The sequence below is a fragment of the Lissotriton vulgaris genome, chromosome 7 (assembly GCF_964263255.1).
Source record: "Lissotriton vulgaris chromosome 7, aLisVul1.2, whole genome shotgun sequence".
Lineage (NCBI taxonomy): Eukaryota > Metazoa > Chordata > Amphibia > Caudata > Salamandridae > Lissotriton > Lissotriton vulgaris.
Genome location: NC_141695.1, coordinates 1765446847 through 1765467851, shown reverse-complemented (window position 1 = coordinate 1765467851; position 21005 = coordinate 1765446847). Strand labels below are relative to the sequence as shown.

The window sequence follows — 21005 nt, the reverse complement described above, 5'->3', positions numbered from 1 at the left end:
AATACTCCGTGTGTACCTCCTCCAAATGATATTCTGACATCACCAGCTCTGTCAAGCACTGACTCTGGAGGATGGTGGCAGTGGGATGTTGTCCAGAGTTCTGGGCCGCAGAGCGCTCACGCAATCCAACCTTTCTAACATGCACCTGCGGGGGATATATGATGTTACAACGCGGACTTTTACTCCGCATACCGTTACAACGCGGTTTTTACAACGCGGATACTGCAACAACGCATGTATTTACAACGCATTTTTTTACAACGCAGGTACCTTTACAACGCAGACCATTACAACGTAAGTATTGGTAAGTATATGTTAATATTAATAATATAATAGTAACTTAATTTTAAAAATATAATTAAATGTAATTTAATTTCCATTAATTTATTTAATTTTAAATTAATATTATTTATTTTTTACCATGTACCCCTGTACCCCAAAAACTCAAAACTGACCCACAACCCCAAAAATAATGGAAAGTAATTTAATTTAATTTATTTACTATTAAATCATTTAATATAAAATTAAATTTAATTTATTTTTACCCTGTACCCCAAAAACTGAAAACTGACCCTGAACCCTAAAAATACCCCTTTACCCAAAAACTGAAAACTGACCCTGAACCCTAAAAATACCCCTTTACCCAAAAACTGAAAACTGACCCTGAACCCTAAAAATACCCCTTTACCCAAAAACTGAAAACTGACCCTGAACCCTAAAAATACCCCTTTACCCAAAAACTGAAAACTGACCCTGAACCCTAAAAATACCCCTTTACCCAAAAACTGAAAACTGACCCTGAACCCTAAAAATACCCCTTTACCCAAAAACTGAAAACTGACCCTGAACCCTAAAAATACCCCTTTACCCAAAAACTGAAAACTGACCCTGAACCCTAAAAATACCCCTTTACCCAAAAACTGAAAACTGACCCTGAACCCTAAAAATACCCCTTTACCCAAAAACCCAAAACTGACCCTAACCCCTAAAAATACCCCTTGACCCAAAAACCCAAAACTGACCCTAACCCATAAAAATACCCCTTAACCCCAAACATATAACATTTAAAATATTACTATATACTTACCAATACTTACGTTGTAATGGTATGCGTTGTAAAGGTACCTGCGTTGTAAAAAAATGCGTTGTAAAAACATGAGTTGTAACAGTATCCGCGTTGTAATGGATGCGTTGTAACAGTAGTGCGTTGTAAAAAGTGCGTTGTAACAGGTGCACACCACCTGCGGGGAAGAGCATGCGATGTGAAAGTTCACGTAATGCAGAAATGTCAAGCTTTTTTTATGGCTTCCTACGGTTGTGTAAAATCATATTTACTGTGCTCTACCTTCCTCCGAATTGCCTCTCAGGGTACTCTTAGGGTAGTCTTATCATTAAAAGGATCTTACTAAACTGCGTATTGGGGTTCTGGTTGCAACAAAAAAAATATTTGCAATGCCATTAGTCTCGCATTTAAATGCAAGACCTATGGATTTGCAAACAAGCAGCTGCTATTGTCCCGGCTGCTTTGAAAGTGAAAGCACGCATGGGTGCTGAATGTAAGTAAAGCACGTTGTGCCTGCAGTAAAAAAAACAATAAAGAAAATAGTGCTTACAAGACTAAATAACACATTTCGTGTAACAACCAAAGTAAAGGGGCCAGTAGCCATGAGAGGTTACAAATGAAGTAACTCTTATCCTCTGCACACGCACATATCTAATACAGAATTGGCAAGTTATCATTATATAAATAGTAAAAAGAGTAATTCGTTATAATTTTTTCTTTGTCTTTATTCCAAACTTCCCAGCCAACACATGTTTCTTCAATAGAGGTAGATCCCAAGACTTCTTCAGGGCTGTCAGGCTCTCCTATTTCTTATCACTTTGTCCAATCTGCAGCTTCTACTTCAGACCCGGCTGGTCTAATGTATATAAATGTCTTCTTTTAGAGTGAACCAAATTTCTTTCAAGCAATACCTGTGATAAGGACCGGCGTTTCATCATACTGTACAAGGTCTAGGCAAGAGACGCGGTATGTTGTCCGTATCAATTCTACTTTGTCCTTCAATCGAGTACGCTGATGAGTAATGGTGGAATACGCTCCGTGTTTGTATCGTGAACTGGATCAGACCTTATACAGTCTGGTGAAATGCCGGTCCATATCATAGGTATTGCTTGAAAGAAATTTGGCGCGTGTTGGCTGGCAGATTTGGATCAAAGACAAAGAAAAAATGATAACGAATTACTCTCCTTACTGTTTGTATAACGATAACTTGCTAATTCTGTATTAGATATGTGCGTGGATAGCAAATGGGGACTGGCCTTTCTGAGGAATCTGAAGTTCCAGCGAAAGCCGATGCTCAGTTAATTCAATATCATGAATAAGGGCAGACTCGGCCCTCAAAAGAAAGGCGTCAAGTGTGCCCACTACTCCCTGGCTGCTCTCATCCTTGGCAATTTTGTGTCTACTCAATTTCGCACCCTTAAATGGCTGTAAGTCTAACGGTGGAATCAAACCGTACCTTTTGAAATGATGCTTCCTCTGCCACGATACAGTTGTTAAGGGGGTGGTCCAGCTCAGCCTCAGAAGGGGACAGATGGGCCCGCCCTTGGCCTGGGCTTCGTCCGGGCATGCCCACGCTCATCCCAAGCTGTGGGAGCCCTATCCCGCTTTTATGTGCCGCCTGGTGCTGTGATTCCACATGGGTGCCTCCTGGTGATTGGGACACTGGGTATTGTGGTCCCCATAGGTAAAGTGTTGCTGTGTGGAAAAGTGCTGGTGCAAGGGCTAATTCCAGGGCTCCGATTGTCACTGCTCGGCTCTACTGGTCCGTGAGGGCTCTCACACTGCGGGAGCCCAAGGCCGCTTTTATGTTCCGCCTGGTGCTGTGATTCCTCGTGGGCGCCTCCTGGTGCTTGGTACTTTGGGCATTGTGGTCCCCAGAGGTAAAGTTTTGTCATGCAGAAAAGTGCTGGTGCAAGTGCTAATACCAGGGCTTTAGTTGTCACTGCTCGGCTCTACTTGTCCGAGACGGCTCACCCACTGAGGGAGCCTGAAGCCGCTTTTATGTGCCACCTGGTGCTGTGATTCCAAGTGAGCGCCCCCTGGCGCTTGGAACACTGGGTATTGTGGTCCCCAGAGGTAAATTGTCATCGTGTGGAAAAATGCTGGTGCAAGGGCTAATACCAGAGCTCCGATTTTCGCTGCTCTGCTCTACTGGGCCGTGAGTGCTCCCCTTAACTCTGTTCTCTGATAAAGCCTTACTGCTCCACCACCCTACCACAAATAGAGAGTAAGGTGCTATCTACTTTTACCTCTGCCTACCTTTGGGGATCCACTGGTCTCTGTGCACACTATACCTCACTTTGATATAGTATATACAGAGCCAGCTTCCTACATCCTAGAGCTGCAGACACACATTGAATAAAGAGAAAGAAAGGCTCTGGGACACGTCATCCAATTCAGTGCTTGATTGAAATGAAAGATGGTTAGCAACGCAAGGTTTTACAGTTTAATGAATGCTATTGACTTCAATGGTGGGTTATAACATGTATTGCATGCTGGTACTACTCACATTGACTTCAGGGCTGGTAAAATGGTGAACTATAACATGTTGCTGCTTTTACTGATGTGATGGCACCCTTATTGGTAGCAATCCCGGTTCCAGCGGCAGGGTAGGTCACAAGAGGAGTGTTCAATGAGTGCTGGACACAAATTGATGTCCTTTACCACCGCCGGACACTATTGAAGCAAACCTTGTAAAACAGTGTTGGTTAATACCTGAACACGTGGTAGGTAGGTAACTTCCCTTTTCCACGTTGTGTAGATAGCGGCTTCTCTGGTCCTGAAGAAGTGTCTTGATCCTCCTGACACCCATGACATGAAACATGTTGACCGTCTGACAGTTGGGCGAACATAGCTAGATACATAGCCTCTAGTTCCCCACGACTATCCATTTTAATCAGGCAGTTTACCTACTTGAATAAAAATCATTTCTAGGACTGACTGACCTGTTTTAATTCACTTTTTCCCACATCTACACACACTAGGCCCCTTACCCCCACTGCACCTAACGGTAGGAACAAACAATCCCCATTAAAGAGCCCCATACTGGGTGCCCGTCGGGTATTGCAGCGTCGACCTGATGAGGGGCAGGCTCATATGATGAAGTGTTAGACCTGGCACCTTGGCGTGAGTCTCCCTTCCACTTTTTGCTGATGTGCCTCCGATGTTTTGCTGGTTTTCCGATACTCAGGGCACTGCGCCACGGCTGATCCGTGCCGCAGTGCAAGTGCTCCCTACTGTTAATTGTATATACGATTGGTATTCCTGATTGGTGCATTGGATTTGCTGTCAGTCCCTAGTAAAGGGCACGAGAGAGTGCCTGGGCTTGTAGATGCCAATACTGCTGGTGGGCCTGCAGCGCTGGTTGCGCCACCCACCGAAGCAGCCGTAAAGATGTGTCTGGGAACTGCGACCGCAGAACCCGCGTGCGGCATCTTAATGTCACGCTAGCTGGGCAAGTGTCCCCACTTGCCAGCACCGACCCTTCCCTTGACTACATATTAGTCACCCCTATGGTAGGCCTGCGGGCAGGGTGCGTTGTAGGTGTAAGGTAGGACAAGCCCTGATGTGCGTGGCATGTCCTGGTAGTGACTTACAACGAAGACCGTATTTCACTATCGAAGGCTACCTGCTCCATTAGGCCAGACTGAGCTGCGAGGATTATTACACCCTATAATCCCCGCAGGCTCAAGGAGCATGGTAGTGAGTCATGTTTAGTATGCCTGAACTCAGGATAATGAGATATTTCTTGTAGTCAAGCCTATTTCAGTATCCTGGGTTTGCAAATGCTACTTTTAGAAAGTTAGCATTTGCTTGCTTAACCATTTCAGTTGCCTCTGCCAGTATGTGTATCCGACTGTCTGGGATGTGTGAGTGACAGGGCTGGAGGGATGACAGGTGGTGAATGCGCAGATTACACCTTAGTGGGAGGTAGGAGTGCCTCTTGACTCAAACTGTCACTGTGCTCGGCCACCACAATGCTGGCTCCACCCTCCTGGGGAGCGGCGGATGACTCTGCCGGCACCTGGCCCAGGAAGGGCGAAGCCCCATCAACAAGGTACTCTGGCCACCCCTGTCCGGACAATGCTGGCTCCACCTCCTGTGGGGCGTCTGATGCGCCTGCCCCTCACACTGAAAGCAGAAGCCGGAGTACACCCGCCGGGGTACTCCAGAACTGAGAGTGGCTATGCAAAGGCCCCCCTGGCCTGCGAGAACAAAAGAATTGGCCTATAAAAGAAGGAGCCCTGCTCCTTGAAAGTTAGATCCGGTTTGGGCCACAGAAGGACTCTGCCCTACGAGAAGGACCGTGAGAGACAAGGAAGGGTGCTGACTCTTGCCTGTGTCTGGTGCCTTGCTGCTGAAGGAGAGGAAGACAAAACGACTAAGAAAAGACTTTTGTGCTACTTGTGCCAAACTCTACAAAGAGATCTCCAAGGGCTTGCAACTGAACTTGCCCCCTGACCAGCGTCCCAGGACCAGTGGACGCTACCCCCTTGGAAAGCGACTGCGGGTGCTGACCATCGCCGCAGCACCGACGGAGGAATCTCCTCTAAGGCATCCACCTCCTCCCGACCACCGTGACCGGGGCCCAAAGCAACCGCGGAAGCAAAGTGAGGACCAGCAGCCGCTGGCCCGAACACCGTGACCACAACTGCACCGGGAGCCCGAGAGCAAAGCAAAGGAGGACCCGTCCGGTCCGAGCTATCGAGGTGACTGCATAGCGAGCAGTCACTCACCTGCAAGGACAGACAGTTGCCCTACGAGAATCCACAAGGTCGGTAGCCTGCCCGACAGCCCAGCTGTGAGCCCACAGCTGCACCGACATTTGGCTGGGTACGTCCTGCACTTGGGGACCGTACTGCCACTTGTCACCGCCGCACAGCCGCCGTCTCCAAGGTCGGAGCGGACGACGAGGAGAGGACCGTGCCGCCACAGAGCACCGCTGCCCCGGACGACCAGTGACCTGCTCGGCCGAAGAGCCGCAACGATCAGCGACCCCGGGAAGGCAACGCGACGTGGGACAGATCCCCTGGAAGCCGCCGGCTCCACAAAGAACTTTGGTTAACACCAGCCTACGGGCCTCAAGAGAACTGCTATAAAGACCTGTGGTAACCTGAATCAAATATTCTGCAACCGTATCCATAAAGTTATTGACTGTATTCACAAGCCTGCTTAAAATCTATATAAAGATATATATTTTTACAAGAATACAGTCTGGTCTCGTTGTGTGGTGGGTTGGTTGTAAAGGTGTACTGTTGCAAGTGTTTAACCCTATGTGCCCCAAAGATTAGCCTACGACTGCTTAAGCCACACTACCTAGAGGGTAAGCAGAGGTTGTCTGGAAGGTAAACCTCAGCCCTGACGAGGAAGAGAGAGTCCCTGCTTGTCGCTAGTGTTGCACTGCGCCAACTAGAGCCTCCCCCTTCCTACATGAAGCATGACATCTAGCTCGATAGGTGTGTGAGAGCCCTAGTTCCGAAGGGAGGAATTCCCCATTATCGTTAATACCGTGGGACAATGTTGCCCATCTGATCCAACCATTTGTATCTCGTTCGTCCTGTTCACTTAGCCTTAGAGGAACTTCATACCCCTTTTAATTGCAGCATACTTTTGGCATGTATGCTGGACCTCTTTAAAGTAGCCCCCTCCATCCTTTCTTTGGAAATATACCCTTATTGGTGATGCCACCACCTTATATTATGATAATGCATCCAGCATAGATTGGGGATATAGCGGGTATAGTTTTCAGGATGTGATCTGATTGTATCACCAAATGTATGTCCATCCACCTGATTGTACACATTTGCACTTTAATGGGTAATGTTTTATACTGTGTGCACCATAAAAGTAATTTTTTATAAGAAAAGGTCTTGGCTGGAAATGCTTTATTGAGTGTTATTGTGGTTACTAGCCACACCGCTCCCATTAGTAGGTCTTGGACTGTTCTGCTTTGCTACCCTGAGAGAGTCAAGTGCTATAATGGGGTACTTGGTACCTAGTAAATAAACTGCTGTAGATTTATTACTGGTGAAGGACTCCAATCCTTATTGTAGCATTTTAGCAGTCACCTTTTCAACTTTTAACACTTTTATGTCAACATTGTCCCTTATGTTTATAGCTGATGGGTCCCAGGGTGCAAGGAACCACAGTCGGGACAGGTGACAATCTTACCAAGCGCCTCTGTTGATGTGGAATGTGCCCCACTATTGACCTCCATAATTGGCCAGCGCATTTGGATTCTGGTACCGTAGCTCAACTTTCTTAATGATACATTCCCCCAGCCTGAACTGCTGAGCACCCTGAAGAGGAAGTCACATTGGAACCTAACAAAGGTTTCTTCACCATCCAACAACACTGCCATTCAAGAGACCCCCTTCGCCTCACCACCCAACAGCACACAAGCTGATGATCTCAAATGACTCTATGGGCATCGTCCTGTTGTGAAGCTCACTTGCTCTTCTTGTACTAAGTCTGCTTTGTGCGTTTTTGGCTGTTTCACCATCACATTTGCAAATATATTTACATCTGCTGTTGTCAACAACATAGGGTGATAGTGGACACATTTAGGGCAGTCCTGATCCAGCTTAGGAAGGACCGGTATACCTGCTCTATTGAACTCACTTTTACTTTCCCATAATCAACAGATTCTTGAAACCCTTGGCCAGCACTCTGGCCACAACTTCACCACATATTTTATAAGATTCAGCAGAGAAACCCTCTGCCTCTGGTTTGTCTGGCTTTTGGACCTTGATAGCCTCCCTCATTCCTCTTTGGTGATCAGTGCATGGATACCCTCATGAGTGACAAGTGGCGCTCTAGAAATCTACTGATTGATTAATTGATTGATTGATTGATCTCTCTCCCAAATGTCCACCTATCTTTTGCCCAACCTTTAGAATTCTTACTTTTGAAGGTATTCCTGAATGTGAGTCGAGCCTTGCTTTGATCTCTCTGGAGTGTAGAGGGTCTGGTAAGAGTGGTGAACTCCCCTTACTTGGTCTGTTGTGTGGGTTGTACTCCTCAACTTTGTGTCCTGAAAGTGTGTATTGCCATCTCCCTCATCTTCAGTTGTGCTGCTGAGAACCATCCTTCCTTCTCCTCCTCTTGATTGATGCTCTTTTCATTGCAGGATCATAAATTACAGAATTCACTTCCTTTTCACATTCAAAGATCCAGCGACCAGTGGGTGTCCTTTCGGAGATTGAAAGCATTTGGAATGCATACTGTAGGAGAGTAGATTCTGCTTTCTATGGTTACCCCCACTTTTTGCTGTGATTCTCTGTTTTTTTTACTTTAGTCTGGCTGTGGCCCTGCTAATCAGGCCCACAGCCTAGCTGTTCTCTCGCTAAATTGATACCATGTACTTTAGGTACATGGTAGGCTTCTGCGAGGGGTTTTGGTGGTGAGCAGGGCAATGGCGCTAAAGCAGGTAATAAGAAAATGAGTGGTAGTAATTATGAAAACAAATGTGTCAACGATGCTGTCAGTACAGAGGAAGACCCCAAACCTCTGTGTGAGTTAAGGGCGAGGCTCTTAACACTGCAACAAATGTAATGGGAACTGGGCACACGTATAGAATAAACAGTATAGATACAGTGAAGGTACTCACAAGAAAGTCGACACCGGTAGTTCAAAGTCAGTTGTTTATGTAGATGGTATTCTGTAGAAGAAAAGAACAACGCTAGCCGACACGTGCTTTGTCACCAGGTCAAAGCCTGTGACTCTTCAGGGCTGTTACGGCGGAGTGTGTAAATCGTAGAACCGGTGATAATTCCGACCTGGTGTACGGGTTAAGGGAAGGCCACGGTTGGGGCCGGTTGCGATAAAAATTGATAGAACATGAGCGGGTAAGTCTGTGTTCATGTAAGACCTCTGGGTGCCGGGTCCTAGCAGTGCTCGTCTCGCCTCGGAGAGTAGGAGCTCCTATGGTAGTAGGGAGGGGGGCCATCCATCATCAGAGGAGGATACTAGTGGGGCTTCCCACCAGGACTCTGAAGAAGAGGATGAAGACCAGAATGTGGTTCCTGAAACCCATCTGGAAGACACAGGGCTACCTGGAGATATGGATGACCATGGTGGGCCTTCCTTTATCCCCCAAGTAGGCCTATTGGTGAACCCAGAAGACAGAGATCTCTCTCAGGAGAATCTCACCATTCTGGCTCATCAATAGGGTCCTCTGCTTCCTCTCAGAGGAGGAGAACATCCCCTGAGAGAAAGGAGCATGAAGCTAGGATGAGAGAAGTCAAGCTTAGGATCAAGAGGCAAGAAATTTCCCTTGAGAAAGAGACTCTGGCTCTTGAAAGAGAGAGAAAATTGTGAGGGCTAGAGCCCACTGGTGGCAGCAATATCCCTAATGGTTGGGATAGGTCTCATGACCATAGAAACCTGAACAAGATTGTCCCTCCCTATCAGATTGGGGATGACATCCACAAGTGGATAACTGCTTTGGAGAGGGCCTGCAAAGTACAGCAGGTACCCCAGAGTCAGTGGGCAGCAATCTTGTGACTCTCCTTTGCAGACAAAGGAAGAGACAAGCTCCTCACTGTTAGAGAAGAGGATGCTGACAACTACACTGTCCTGAAGAGTGCTCTGATAGATGGGTTTGGCTTAACCACTGAGCAGTACAGGTTGCTGTTCAGTGACACCCAGAAGACACAGACTCAGTACTGGACAGACTTTGTAGATTGTGCTACTAAGGCTCTGGAAGGCTGGTTACTGGGCAGTAAAGTAAGTGACTATACAGGATTGTATAACCTTATAATGAGAGAACAGCTCCAAGTGGTGGTTCTCAACAGAAGGGTGTAGTAGGGTTAACCCTGGGAACTGATATGGACTCTGGCCTAGTCAGAGTACCAACTCAAGCTGTTCTTGTCTGTGATGGGTACATATGCATGTCCCCTACTGTAAGTCCCAATAACTTGGGCAAGTACAGACAAACTCCTTTAATCAATGATAAAGTCGCTCAGGCATACAGGGACACATGTGCTAGTGTCACAATGGTGACACCCAGCTTTTTGTACCCTGGACAGATCAATTTAGGTGAAAAATACCTAGTGACCAATGCTAGCAATGCCACTACCACATGCAGTATGGCAGTTGTTAATTTCTCCTGGGAAGGGGTAACTGGCCTCAAGAAGGTTGTTGTTAGCTCAGACCTCCCTATAGAATGTTATCTTGGCAATGACCAAGAGACTTCAGCCTAGTCTGAACTGGAGTTTAGGACTCATGCAGGAATGCTAGACATCTCAGCACATGTGCTTGCTGTGACTAGGCCACAGGTCAAAAATTGCAACACTGAACAGGCACTGGATTCTGAATAATGGACCAGTTGCCTACCAGGAGGAGAAGAAGTAGGGTTAAGGCAGCGCCTTCCCCCCTGACTCAGGATGAGGATCAGCCCTCTGAGAAAGCTGATTGTGAGCCTGAAGAAGGAACGGTCCTTGAAGAGCTTGAGTCTGATCAGGTTGAGTTTCTTGGAACAGGGGGACCTTCCAGGGAAGATCTGAGGTAGTCGCAGTTGGACTGCCCTTCTCTCGAACCCCTCTGTGCAAGAGAGAGCAGAATGCCTCATCTCTTTGTAAATATGGCTCATTCCCGCCCTCTCTCTTGTGCTCAGTTCAGCAAGGTGAATTGCGGCATTGCATTGTGTGAAAAAATGATGAATATGGCTCCATATTTATGAAGCCTTCTTAGTGTTGTCCTTGCATCATGGCAAGTGACACACGGACAACGCAAAGTTAACAATAAGATGTACAAAGCCGCGTCAGGGTCGATATGCTCCATCTCGTGTGATTTTGGGAAGAAATGTAACTCCGTGCAGTTGCATGAGCGGCATCACGCTACGTTTCTATTTGGAAGGCGTTCCAAGTATGGAGCGCGGGCGTTGCGATGCGGCCACCCATGGGCGTTGCGATGCGGCCACCCATGGATGTTGGCGCATTCCCAGATTTACAAAGACATCTAAACCTGGGACTGCGTGAAGTGATGACGCTTTCCCAAGTAAGGCTTATTGAGGAGAAATATGTTTATTTCTCCTCATTATATTCTCTTTGCACATGAGCGGCGCTCAGCAGCGCACATCGAAAGAGGAAAACGTCTGAAAGGATTATTTGTGAGCAGTAAGGGATCCCTATTGCAAACAAAACAATCCTGTCTGTAATACGGGCCCCCTAGCACTAGTGTGCACCTTGGTGCCTTTATTTTATTTATTTATTTTAAAGGTTTTATATAGCGCTGGCTAGCCCCGGAGGTATCAGAGCGCTTTACATGAGCATCAGATCATAGTTACAGATTACATTGTTACAAAGGTTACACAGTTATTAGAGCGTGGCAACATAGTGGCAAGTAAGGTCGAGACAAACAAAAAGGACATATACGTCAGGGTAAAAGCAAGCAAGGGGAGAGATTCAGGGGAGGAGGGGGTAAGAGCAGGGGAAATAGACAGAGAATGGAGGAGGGAAGGGTGAGAGACACAGCATGGGAAGAGGAGGGAGGGGTGACGGGGACACAAACTGGTAGACGAGTCAGAGCTGCGTCCAAAGTCCAGTAAGCTGTGATCCCAGGGGAAGTGGTATCATTTCCCCATCTCTGTTGCGAGAGGCTCCCTTTGCGCAGTGGGCTCTCTGAGACTCCAAGGCCTACATACTGGATCCTTCCCCAAAAAGGGGAGAGGGAATGCTTTGGCAAGGGGTGCCATACCATACCTCAACTGTGAGTGGCTCTGTAGGCGCTGTAGACTCTCTCAGCGCGTACGCTGAGACTCCAGAGTATAAATATTGGATCTTTCCCCAACAAGAGGAGAAAGAATACTTAGTCAAAGGGCACATAAGGACAGGGGGCTAGACTGTGTAGCGGGCAAGGAGAAAGATTCAGGTAAGAGGGGATGGGAGTAAAGGAAGTAGGACAAAGAAAGAGTGCTAAATGGAACAGACAGATAGGAGACAAGGAAAAAAGAAGAGTTACATAAATACGATGAGGGGGGTGGGCGAGACAGGGAGACCGTGCATCAGTGCAAGGAGAGAGCAGGAATGCTTCATATTTTTGTCAATAGTGTGTATTTCTGCTCTCTCCCTTTCACGCAGCGCAGAAGCGTTGCTTGCCACCCGACAGTGCGTGACAGTTTAGTAAATGTGCCCTACATGTGGTGAGAACCTACACGGAGGTCACTCTGTTCCAGAGACCCTAAACTCTCCGAACCCACAGCTTTATTGATCCAGTCCAGTGAGGCGGCTTTGAGGCGGGAATTGATGAGATGCAGACCCCTGTTATTGCCAATATCTGCCATCAGGGCTGGTGCGGGAAGTGATGCATCTTTCATAGTAGGTGTGGCCACCTCGGTGACGTGACAGCTGATGCCATACACCCCTTGTGTCTGTCCAGAAGTAAAGGTTGAAGGGTTAAACTCCTGAAACCTTAGTAATGGACATTAGGGGTCTCGGGGTCAGTGATGCTACCTAGGTTTGTGGAGAAAGAGCCACGTGTGGGCTGATAGGAGAATGGTCAAGGTTACTGAGTTAACAAAGAGTAGGCTGAAGAGACAAGACCCTTGTTTACATCACATGCGAGCAGGACATAAGCTGAGTGTACGGAAGCTTGGTTAAACAGCTTTTTGATTTTGTATTATACGGTAACCATGGCATAGGCTTTTTGATATTAACCGGGGGAATAACTATGTATATATTATCAGGTAGCTTTTCTCGAATGAGTTGGGATAATTGCATATTTATTAAAAATGATTTGTATAGGATTTCTAATGTAGAAATTGTAGCTCAGCGCTGATATTTTAATGCTTTTGTGTAATCTGTTGACCTAGTTACAGTCGACTTTGTCTCTCCGCACCCACTGGTGTTAGTTGTTATTGGGGTTCAGCTGCAGCGCCTCTAATGTTGTTTCTCTTCTGTGTTTTCTTTTAGCCTGGGTGACGTCAGTCTGGGTGACGTCAGTCTGGGTGACGTCATTGTTCCAATGCACAGCGGCGCAGCTGTCAATCACTCCAGATGTGGTGACCGCAGCAGTGGGAGACAATGTCACCCTGTCTGTTCGGTACGAGGGACGTCTCAAATATGTTATCTGGTCGAGGACCGGAGGGGCACGCGCAGATGGCATCATCCTTGATCACGTTGACAGCTCTCCACCTTTCTATGGCTTTCAATCCACCGGCCGAGAGACACTGCTCCTGAACGGGTCACTTCGGATCACAGATGTGCAGGCGAATCACGCCGGAAACTACACTGTGGAAATGAACGTGATCCTGAGGGGGCTACAGAAGGCTACGGCGCAGCTCAGAGTGCATGGTAAGGTCGGTCACACCTGTCCTGTCAGTGTCACATGCACACACTTACTCCAGGAGCTCAGGGTCTTGTGTGTGATCCTCGGACGCTTGCACTTCTCAGTCAGTGGTTAGTTCCATTATAGCACAAGACCCCACCCACACCACAGCAGAATAGACATGCATGAATAAATACACAACACAACTTTTTGTTTGAAAAAAATATTGCTGCAGGTTTATTCCATACAAAAGTATGCAAATACGGTGGGTTATCTTAAGGGCGATCTAAGGGCAGGCAGTGGTGCCCTGCCCACCTGATGAGCCAAGCACTGTGGAAAACCCAATTAGCGCTCCCCTTATAGCGATGAATCCCTTACTGGATCACGTGACACATTGGTCCCTTATTACTCTCGCCCCTTTCAGGGCGGAGTGTAGCAAGGCAAGCCCCCGGTTGTTCAGGCCCACAACCGCCCAAAGGACTAACGGGGCACTAAAGTCATTGTTCCAGGACCCTCCCATGAGACTCCTGGTATTTGTCTCTGGCACTACTATTGTGCTCTTGCAGAGGTGTATCCTTCTGTACCCAAACTGCTTCCAGATCGCCCTGTAACTCCACCACAGCTCTGGAGGTTGCCCTGTCGCCTAAAGAGCCCCCCACCAGCCAACCAGCACTTTCTTCACTTGCAACCGGCTCTTTCCAATGTCTCTTGTATGTCCAAGAGGAACAGGTCCATTCCAACCTGTGACAAGTGAACCGCATCAGCATCAAAATAGCCTCTCACCTTCATTTGGATCGGCTCATGTCTGATAAACCCAAAACCTCTTTGGTCTGTGAACTTGCGCATAGCACTATTCACCCTTTTGCGGGAATGCTCCACTGCTTCATTAGACTTGGCCCCGTGCCAAGCCAGGCGCTGCACTATTTCAGACCAGAAGAGCGCGCATTGCCCCATGTACTTGCTGATCTCCCCCAAGTCAGTCTTCATTGCCTGTAGGAGAGCACCCCTGCCCATGGCAGTGAGATCGTTGCCTCTCAAGTGGATTATCAAGATGTTTGGGGAAACCTTTCTGCCCAGCCATGCCCTGCTCTAGCCTGTTCAGGAGGCTGGTTCATCTCATGCCGGGGAAACCCCACCAGACAAACTTAGTGTGTGAGAACCCTTGTACCCACAATCTGCGTGCGGCCCACTGAGCCAGTCTGGCGACGAACGAGTGGCTGATCACCCACACTCGGAATACTGGCAAAAATAAAAGGATGCCATTTTCACACACTTATTTTAATAATCTTTGTGCTTGCACAATGAACTACATGGCATGCTGCTCAGATTCACTGCAAACATAATATACAAATGATGCCTGGATATGCTACTGCAATTCACTGCGCACATAATCTATACAATTGTCCCTTTGTCACAGTGTGGGGGGGGCACAGGCCTAGCTTACATTACCTGTCCCACTCAAGGATGAATGCAGCGTTGAGAGCAACGGGATTCCCAGAGTGCACTTTTTTTATGCTTTCCTGCCCCATGCCGGCTTTAAACGCTGCAGTGGCCGCCCCAATTCGAAATGAGTGACTTGAATACTTCTTGTCAGGACAGGGTAGGCCTGCTCGCTCGAGGCAAGCACACATGACCTTGTCTATTTGGAATTAAGAGAGTGGCACCTGATCCACATGTATTAGAAAGTAACCAGGGACATTGAGGCAAATTGGTAAGACATTTTTGACTCTAGAAACTGGGCAGTACCTGTGATCCCCCAGCAGCATCAGTACTAAGTCCGTCCCCCTCCCAGATTGGTCAGTTTTGGACCTCCTGAGATGGATCTCCAACCTATCTGGCACTCTTACATAGTGGCTGCATAATGCGTCTCCTAACTGGTGAGGTTTTGCCCTAGCAACCAGTTTGCTAATTCGGAATGCCCCAAAGAACGCAAGGCAGAAAGCAGCCACAAAGTGTCGGGCCTCAAACTGCAAAAGGGTAACCTGTTCTACTACATCCAGTATGCCCTGGGGTGTGTTGAAATCAATGGGTGCTATGGTATCGGAGACTCTGACTTCTTCCCTGGCCCACCCTTTTGAAGCCATCCTGCTCAAGAAAGACTGTCTTCGACGTCCCGCACTACACCTCTGCTAACAGACTACCTTCAGTGAGGTTGGAGTGAACGGTTGTATGTTGTGCATCTGACCCCAAGAACTTTGGTTTGCTTTGGCAGGGATCAAATTATTGCATCTATCACACTCAACATAGTGGCAATGTGCAGTACTTTTGCATTCTACACTTCAGAGTTGGACTACATACCCCACAAGACCACAGAGTCATGTGTAACTTACCATTGATACTATTAGAATCTAAGGTTCCCAGTGCCAGTGGTGACTAACCCACCATGGAATATGTGACTTGAGCAAGAGGGACTTCGTGTACTTGCCTTTATCCCTCCTGTCGTACGGTAATTTTGCTTTTATAGTTTAATCTGTGGTATTCGCCCCCAGACTTCCCACGCTGCATACTGCAGGCCACGTGCGCAGCTGCTGGCATAATAAGGGAATCTCCCATTGCAACTTGCAATAAAACAATGCCCGCTTGAATGTGCTACGTTGTAAGCAATTTGGGGCCAGATGTAGGTAAGTATATTTTACCGATTCATAAATATCGAATTTTACCGATTCGGTATTTATGAATCAGTAAAATAGCATGGGGGAGATGTAGGTAGAACTGGTTATTGAATTACCGATTCTGTAAGAATCGGTATTTACCGAATCGGTAAATACCGATTCGGTAAGGCCCATTGATTCTTATGGGCATTGAAGCCCATAGGAATCAATGAGCATTACCGAATCAGTATTTACTGATTCGGTAAATACTGAATGTTGCAAGGGTGCAGGGGGTGTCACTTTGACACCCTCTAGCACCCCGAATTCAGGCACGTGTGCCATGTGGCACACAGACATGCCCTAAGGGCATGTCTGTCTGTCACATGGCATAGGTGTGCATGCACACCTGGATTCGGTATTTTACCACCCAATTGGATTGGGTGGTAAAATACCGATTCTGTAAGGCCTGTGGGACTCAGAAGAGTCCCACCTACATCTGCAAGTTACTGAATCGTTAAAAATACCGATTCGGTATTTTACCGATTCGGTAAATTTACCGAATCGGTAAAATAGGGCCCCTACATCACAAATGACCATTTGCCGGTCGGTAACGGCTGAAATCAGCCGTTACCGGTCGGTAAATGGCCACCTACATCTGGCCCTAAGTGCCTAACATATCTCTTCTTCTTGAAAAGATACCACAAACTGCACTGGTCATTAGAACCTTAAGCAGCACACAATTTTCACCTGGGCATACTCTACACCACAGTAAGGCCAGAAACACCCATCTTTTACACCAAGCTGTTGCCTGTTCAGTTTAATCTGTGGTGACTGCACCCAGACCTCCCAGGCAGCTTTGTTGTTGGCAATGTAACCAGTTGCTGAAATTGAGGGAATCTCACGCTTTCCACGTGCAACTTAAGCAATTATTTAAATTAATATGATACGGTGTATCTGCGAGAACTATGCACAGGTAACTGATACTCTCCCACGTGCAGTTGCTGTGAAACCTTTTGGACTAGTCCATCAGATTCAGCCAGCCACCCCTCTAGGTGGAGTTTTGCACTCTCAAACTTCTGCTAGTGTAAACCACGGTCACACCTCTTGTTCAGTTGAATTTAGTGATTCACAACACTGACAAACCCAGGGGCCTAATACTGGGCTGTGAATGGGAGGCACAAGATGACCTTACATAATCAGCTTGGAGTGGCTGGGTGTTAACATTGCCTAGCTGAAGTGCAATACCATTGACTCCTGACAAGATGTGCCAATGCAGGAAGAAGTAAAAATGAACCAGCCCGCCTCACTACCTTCCCCAGCTATCTGTGTATAGCGCTTGTTGTGTATTTTTGAAGTGCGAGTGTTCCCGCAGGCATGTTGCCGCTGGATCAGAGCTCTTTCTTACCACGCTACTGATATTCATTTTGACAACAACAGAAGGAAGTAAGGTTGATTGAAACCCGAAAGTGGCAATTGGCTGACACCCCAGCGGACCCTGGCAACACTCGCAGCTGCAAGATGCCTTGGTGCGTAAATGCATGGTATTTGCACTACTCCATACAGCGATTATTTAAATTAATATCACTGTGCATATGAATAAAACTATACACCAGCAGCTGAAAACTTTCACAAGTTAGTAAATGAGAAACATATTGGAGTTGTCCATCATATTAAGCCAGTCACCCCCTGGTGAGATCCTGCCCTACAAAACGTCTGCTAGTATACCAGGGAGCAGACAAGACAATGGGAACATGAGGATAACAATATCGATCAATACCTGCCCTTTCTTGAATACTGGGAATGCCAAACGTTCTTGAATACATTGTGGCCTATTTGTGCCTTAACTTATTGCCCCCACACAGTTAGACCAAAAAACCTTGGGATAACTTTAGTAGCAACATGCCCTTAATGGTATGTGACATTCTACAAGCACTGCGCAGAAATCCCCTTTTGACCTGCTCGAGCCTGTGGCCATTCTGCTGAAAGCCCGTTGGGTCTGGGGTAGGGGAGTGCTACTAACCCTCAAGTCCTAGGCAATCAGGAAGCAGCCCTCACTGCTGCAGGTGAACTTTTGCTACGGTATTCCAGTGTGCCAAAAAGGTTAGCCAATGCATTTGGATATGACGACAGGGAGTAAAACATAAACAACTATACCTGCCCCTTCTGAAATGAATGAAATGAAAATGGATTTTATAAAGCGCAAATAGCTGCCCTGGGGCGTCCAAGCGCTAAGAAAGAGGTGCAAACTGAAGAGGCCCAAAGGCCGGGGGAAAAAGCTCTATTTGTTGAACAAAAACGTTTTCAGTTGTTTACAAAAAGAAGGCAAATTGGGATTAGATCTCAAGTGGAGGGGAAGAGTATTCCACATTTTAGCTACATTAAAGGAGAATGAGCGGCCTCCTGCTCTTAATTTCCTGATCCTAGGGACTGTGGCTAGAAAGGCATGTGATGAGCGCAGCTGTTTGATTGAGTGGTATGGGGTGATTAGGGAGTGATTAATCACTGGTCCTGTTTCCCAGAAGGCCTGGTGGGCGATGCACAAAGATTTAAAATTGGTTCTCTCCCTGACAGGGAGCCAGTGCAAGCTTCTCAGCCCGGGTTTGGCTGAGAGCCTGCGGGGGAGCTGAAGAGGTGTGTGCGCGGCACAGTTTTGGATTAGCTGGAGTTTCCGCAAGGTATGTTCCGGAGCTCCTAAGTACAGAGCGTTGCCAAAATCGAGGCGAGATTGAATCAGGCCTTGAATCACGATTTGTTTGGCTTCAAAGGGTAGCAGGGGGAGGATCTTCTTGAGGAGTCTAAGAAGACCAAAGCAGGTGGCAGAAGCCTGGTTGCCTGGTTATCAAACGTCATGGACCTGTCTAGCCAGATTCCAAGACTCTTTATGGTGGCCTTAGGGGCTGGTGGCGGGCCTAGACAGGGGGGCCAGATAGAGCTAATTGTAGATGGAACAGAGCGGCCCAGAGCATAAGCTCTGTTTTGTCCCTGTTGAGCTTGAGACATGACGTGGTCATCCAGTTTTTCACTTCCTCTAGGCAGCCTGCCAGGTCAGCCTTTACTAGTGAGCTGTCTCCCTGCGCAAGGGAGACCACCAGCTGAGTATCGTCCGCATAGGTAATGATCTTAATACCATATGGACGGACGATCTCAGCCAGCGGTCTCATGTAAACTTTAAACAACGTCGGGCTCAGGGATGAACCCTGTGGAACCCCGCATCCCAGGGGATTGCTAGAGGAGGTGGTGTCCTCTTCAAAAATATTTCTTCTGAAATAGAAATGCCAACTGTACTGGTAATTATCGGCAATTGTGCTCCAACCACATCTTCCCAGACTGATGAAAGACAGCACCCTTTCATAAAGCTCCTGGGATGGTGAGAACAAAAACCTTTCAAATTCCCATTTCTGACTAATTGTGAATACCTTCACCCTGTGGTATCTTGGCGCTGACTAACATGGTTATTGTTATCACTCACTGGTACTTGTTTTATCGAATTCTGAAGGATGAAATGCTAAGTGGACCTACCAGGCTCTGAACCTGAGACCAGGAGGTTGAACACAAGCCCCCTTCTGTTCTACCGCTCCACAGACCTGTGAAATTGTATCCAAGTGCCAACTTCTGGCTCTTGAACCCTTAGTTGTACAGGCTTGAGCTAGAAATCTTCCACAATACTGCCTTCCAGCCGACTGACCACTTCCCACATCAGAGTGTCACTCAGCCACCCCTTAACCTGGATACTCAACCAGGTATAGATGTATAGGAAGACCCATCTCTTGTCGGCTGTCTGCCACAAATTCCGCTGCAGTTCCTTGTCTGTTAAAACCATCTGAAACCTTGACTTGGACGGGGCCCATGGCGTCAGATGCGGATGATTTCTCCTTTGCTTTGCAGGGGTAAGACTCACCCACTGCGCCCGTCAGGGCACCAGCCACTAAATTATGACAGCATATAGGAGCATTAGCTTGGAATCTGCAACTAATGGCTTTCTAAGTTCACCCATATGGCACAATGTTAATCCGGATTTCCATTATCGTAATAGGGTAGCTGCTTGATACCAGTGCCAGGGTGCGACTGGGGAATTGCTGTGACCTGCCCTGACAATGTCCTGGTCAATGGTTCCCCTAGGCAGACCTTCGATCTCTTCTAGGCAGAACCTAACCCATCACACCCACTTATGCCCCTTTTCAAACTAAATGTTACCAACTTGCGCCAGTGGTCATCTGGCTAAAGCCCAGCAGGACCTAGCCGTAACTGAGATGGGAGCTACCTCTTTGTGAGGGCCCTGCTTCGGAGAGGTTAGAACACGGGCCTCCCACCAGGAGGGCTTCTTGACTTTTTAATCTGACCTTTCAGGAGCCTTTAAAGCTGGTGTTACGGAGCGATACCTTGCTTTATATTACCGGATATTTGAATGATACCCATGAACATTTCTAAATGTGCCACAACACTCGAGCTGCAGGATAAACTATCTTGCTTGCCGCCATTTGACACAGCAGCAGCTCACTAATATTACTGCCAATGGTCTCTGATATGTGTTTATATCTAAAATTCCTCAGAGATATTGATGTGCTTTAAACATTGCAGCAAAGCAGCCGCTCATTAGAATTACTGCAAATAATCAGACACTCACCCATTTCTCATAAGGGAGGACCCGTTTTGAACTAGGGAAGGCTTGCCAGGTTGTAGCGGTTTACAGAGGTACAAGGGAACCCAAAAGGTAATTAAGGACCTTGGGTTTCAATTTGAATAACAACAGTGGACCTTAAAGAGATTTTTTTAGAGCATTTGAATAAAATATAGCCTGGAATAAGTACTATATTCCATAGTGTCCAGCCTTCCTCAGAGTGCATGAATTTTCCCTCCTTACAAACGCTACCTCTGCCTTTCTCTGCCTTTTGAGGTACCGGGTTTTTAGGGACCTGGCGGTGCCAGGGGGAACACCCAGAGACCTCTTGAGTTCTTCCTGTTTCGGACCACAGAAACACAGAGTCTTCTAGGTGATGTCAAAGATCGAGTTTTATTGGCTGCAACCAAGTAACAAGCGTCCTAGAAGTACAACAGCACGGTGTGTATATTCTCAGGAGACTGTT

At 47.2% G+C, this 21005-nt stretch overlaps 1 protein-coding gene across 2 annotated transcripts in view; it reads left to right on the top strand.

Moving 5' to 3' along the window:
- Window positions 1-21005, top strand: part of LOC147706620 (uncharacterized) — a 189918-nt gene that overhangs the window by 11241 nt on the left and 157672 nt on the right. For both annotated transcript variants that reach the window (XM_086933114.1, XM_086933113.1), the window contains exon 2: window positions 12976-13356. In XM_086933114.1, the coding sequence (XP_086789240.1) occupies window positions 12976-13356 (381 nt within the window). The remainder of the gene's footprint in view (window positions 1-12975; window positions 13357-21005) is intronic.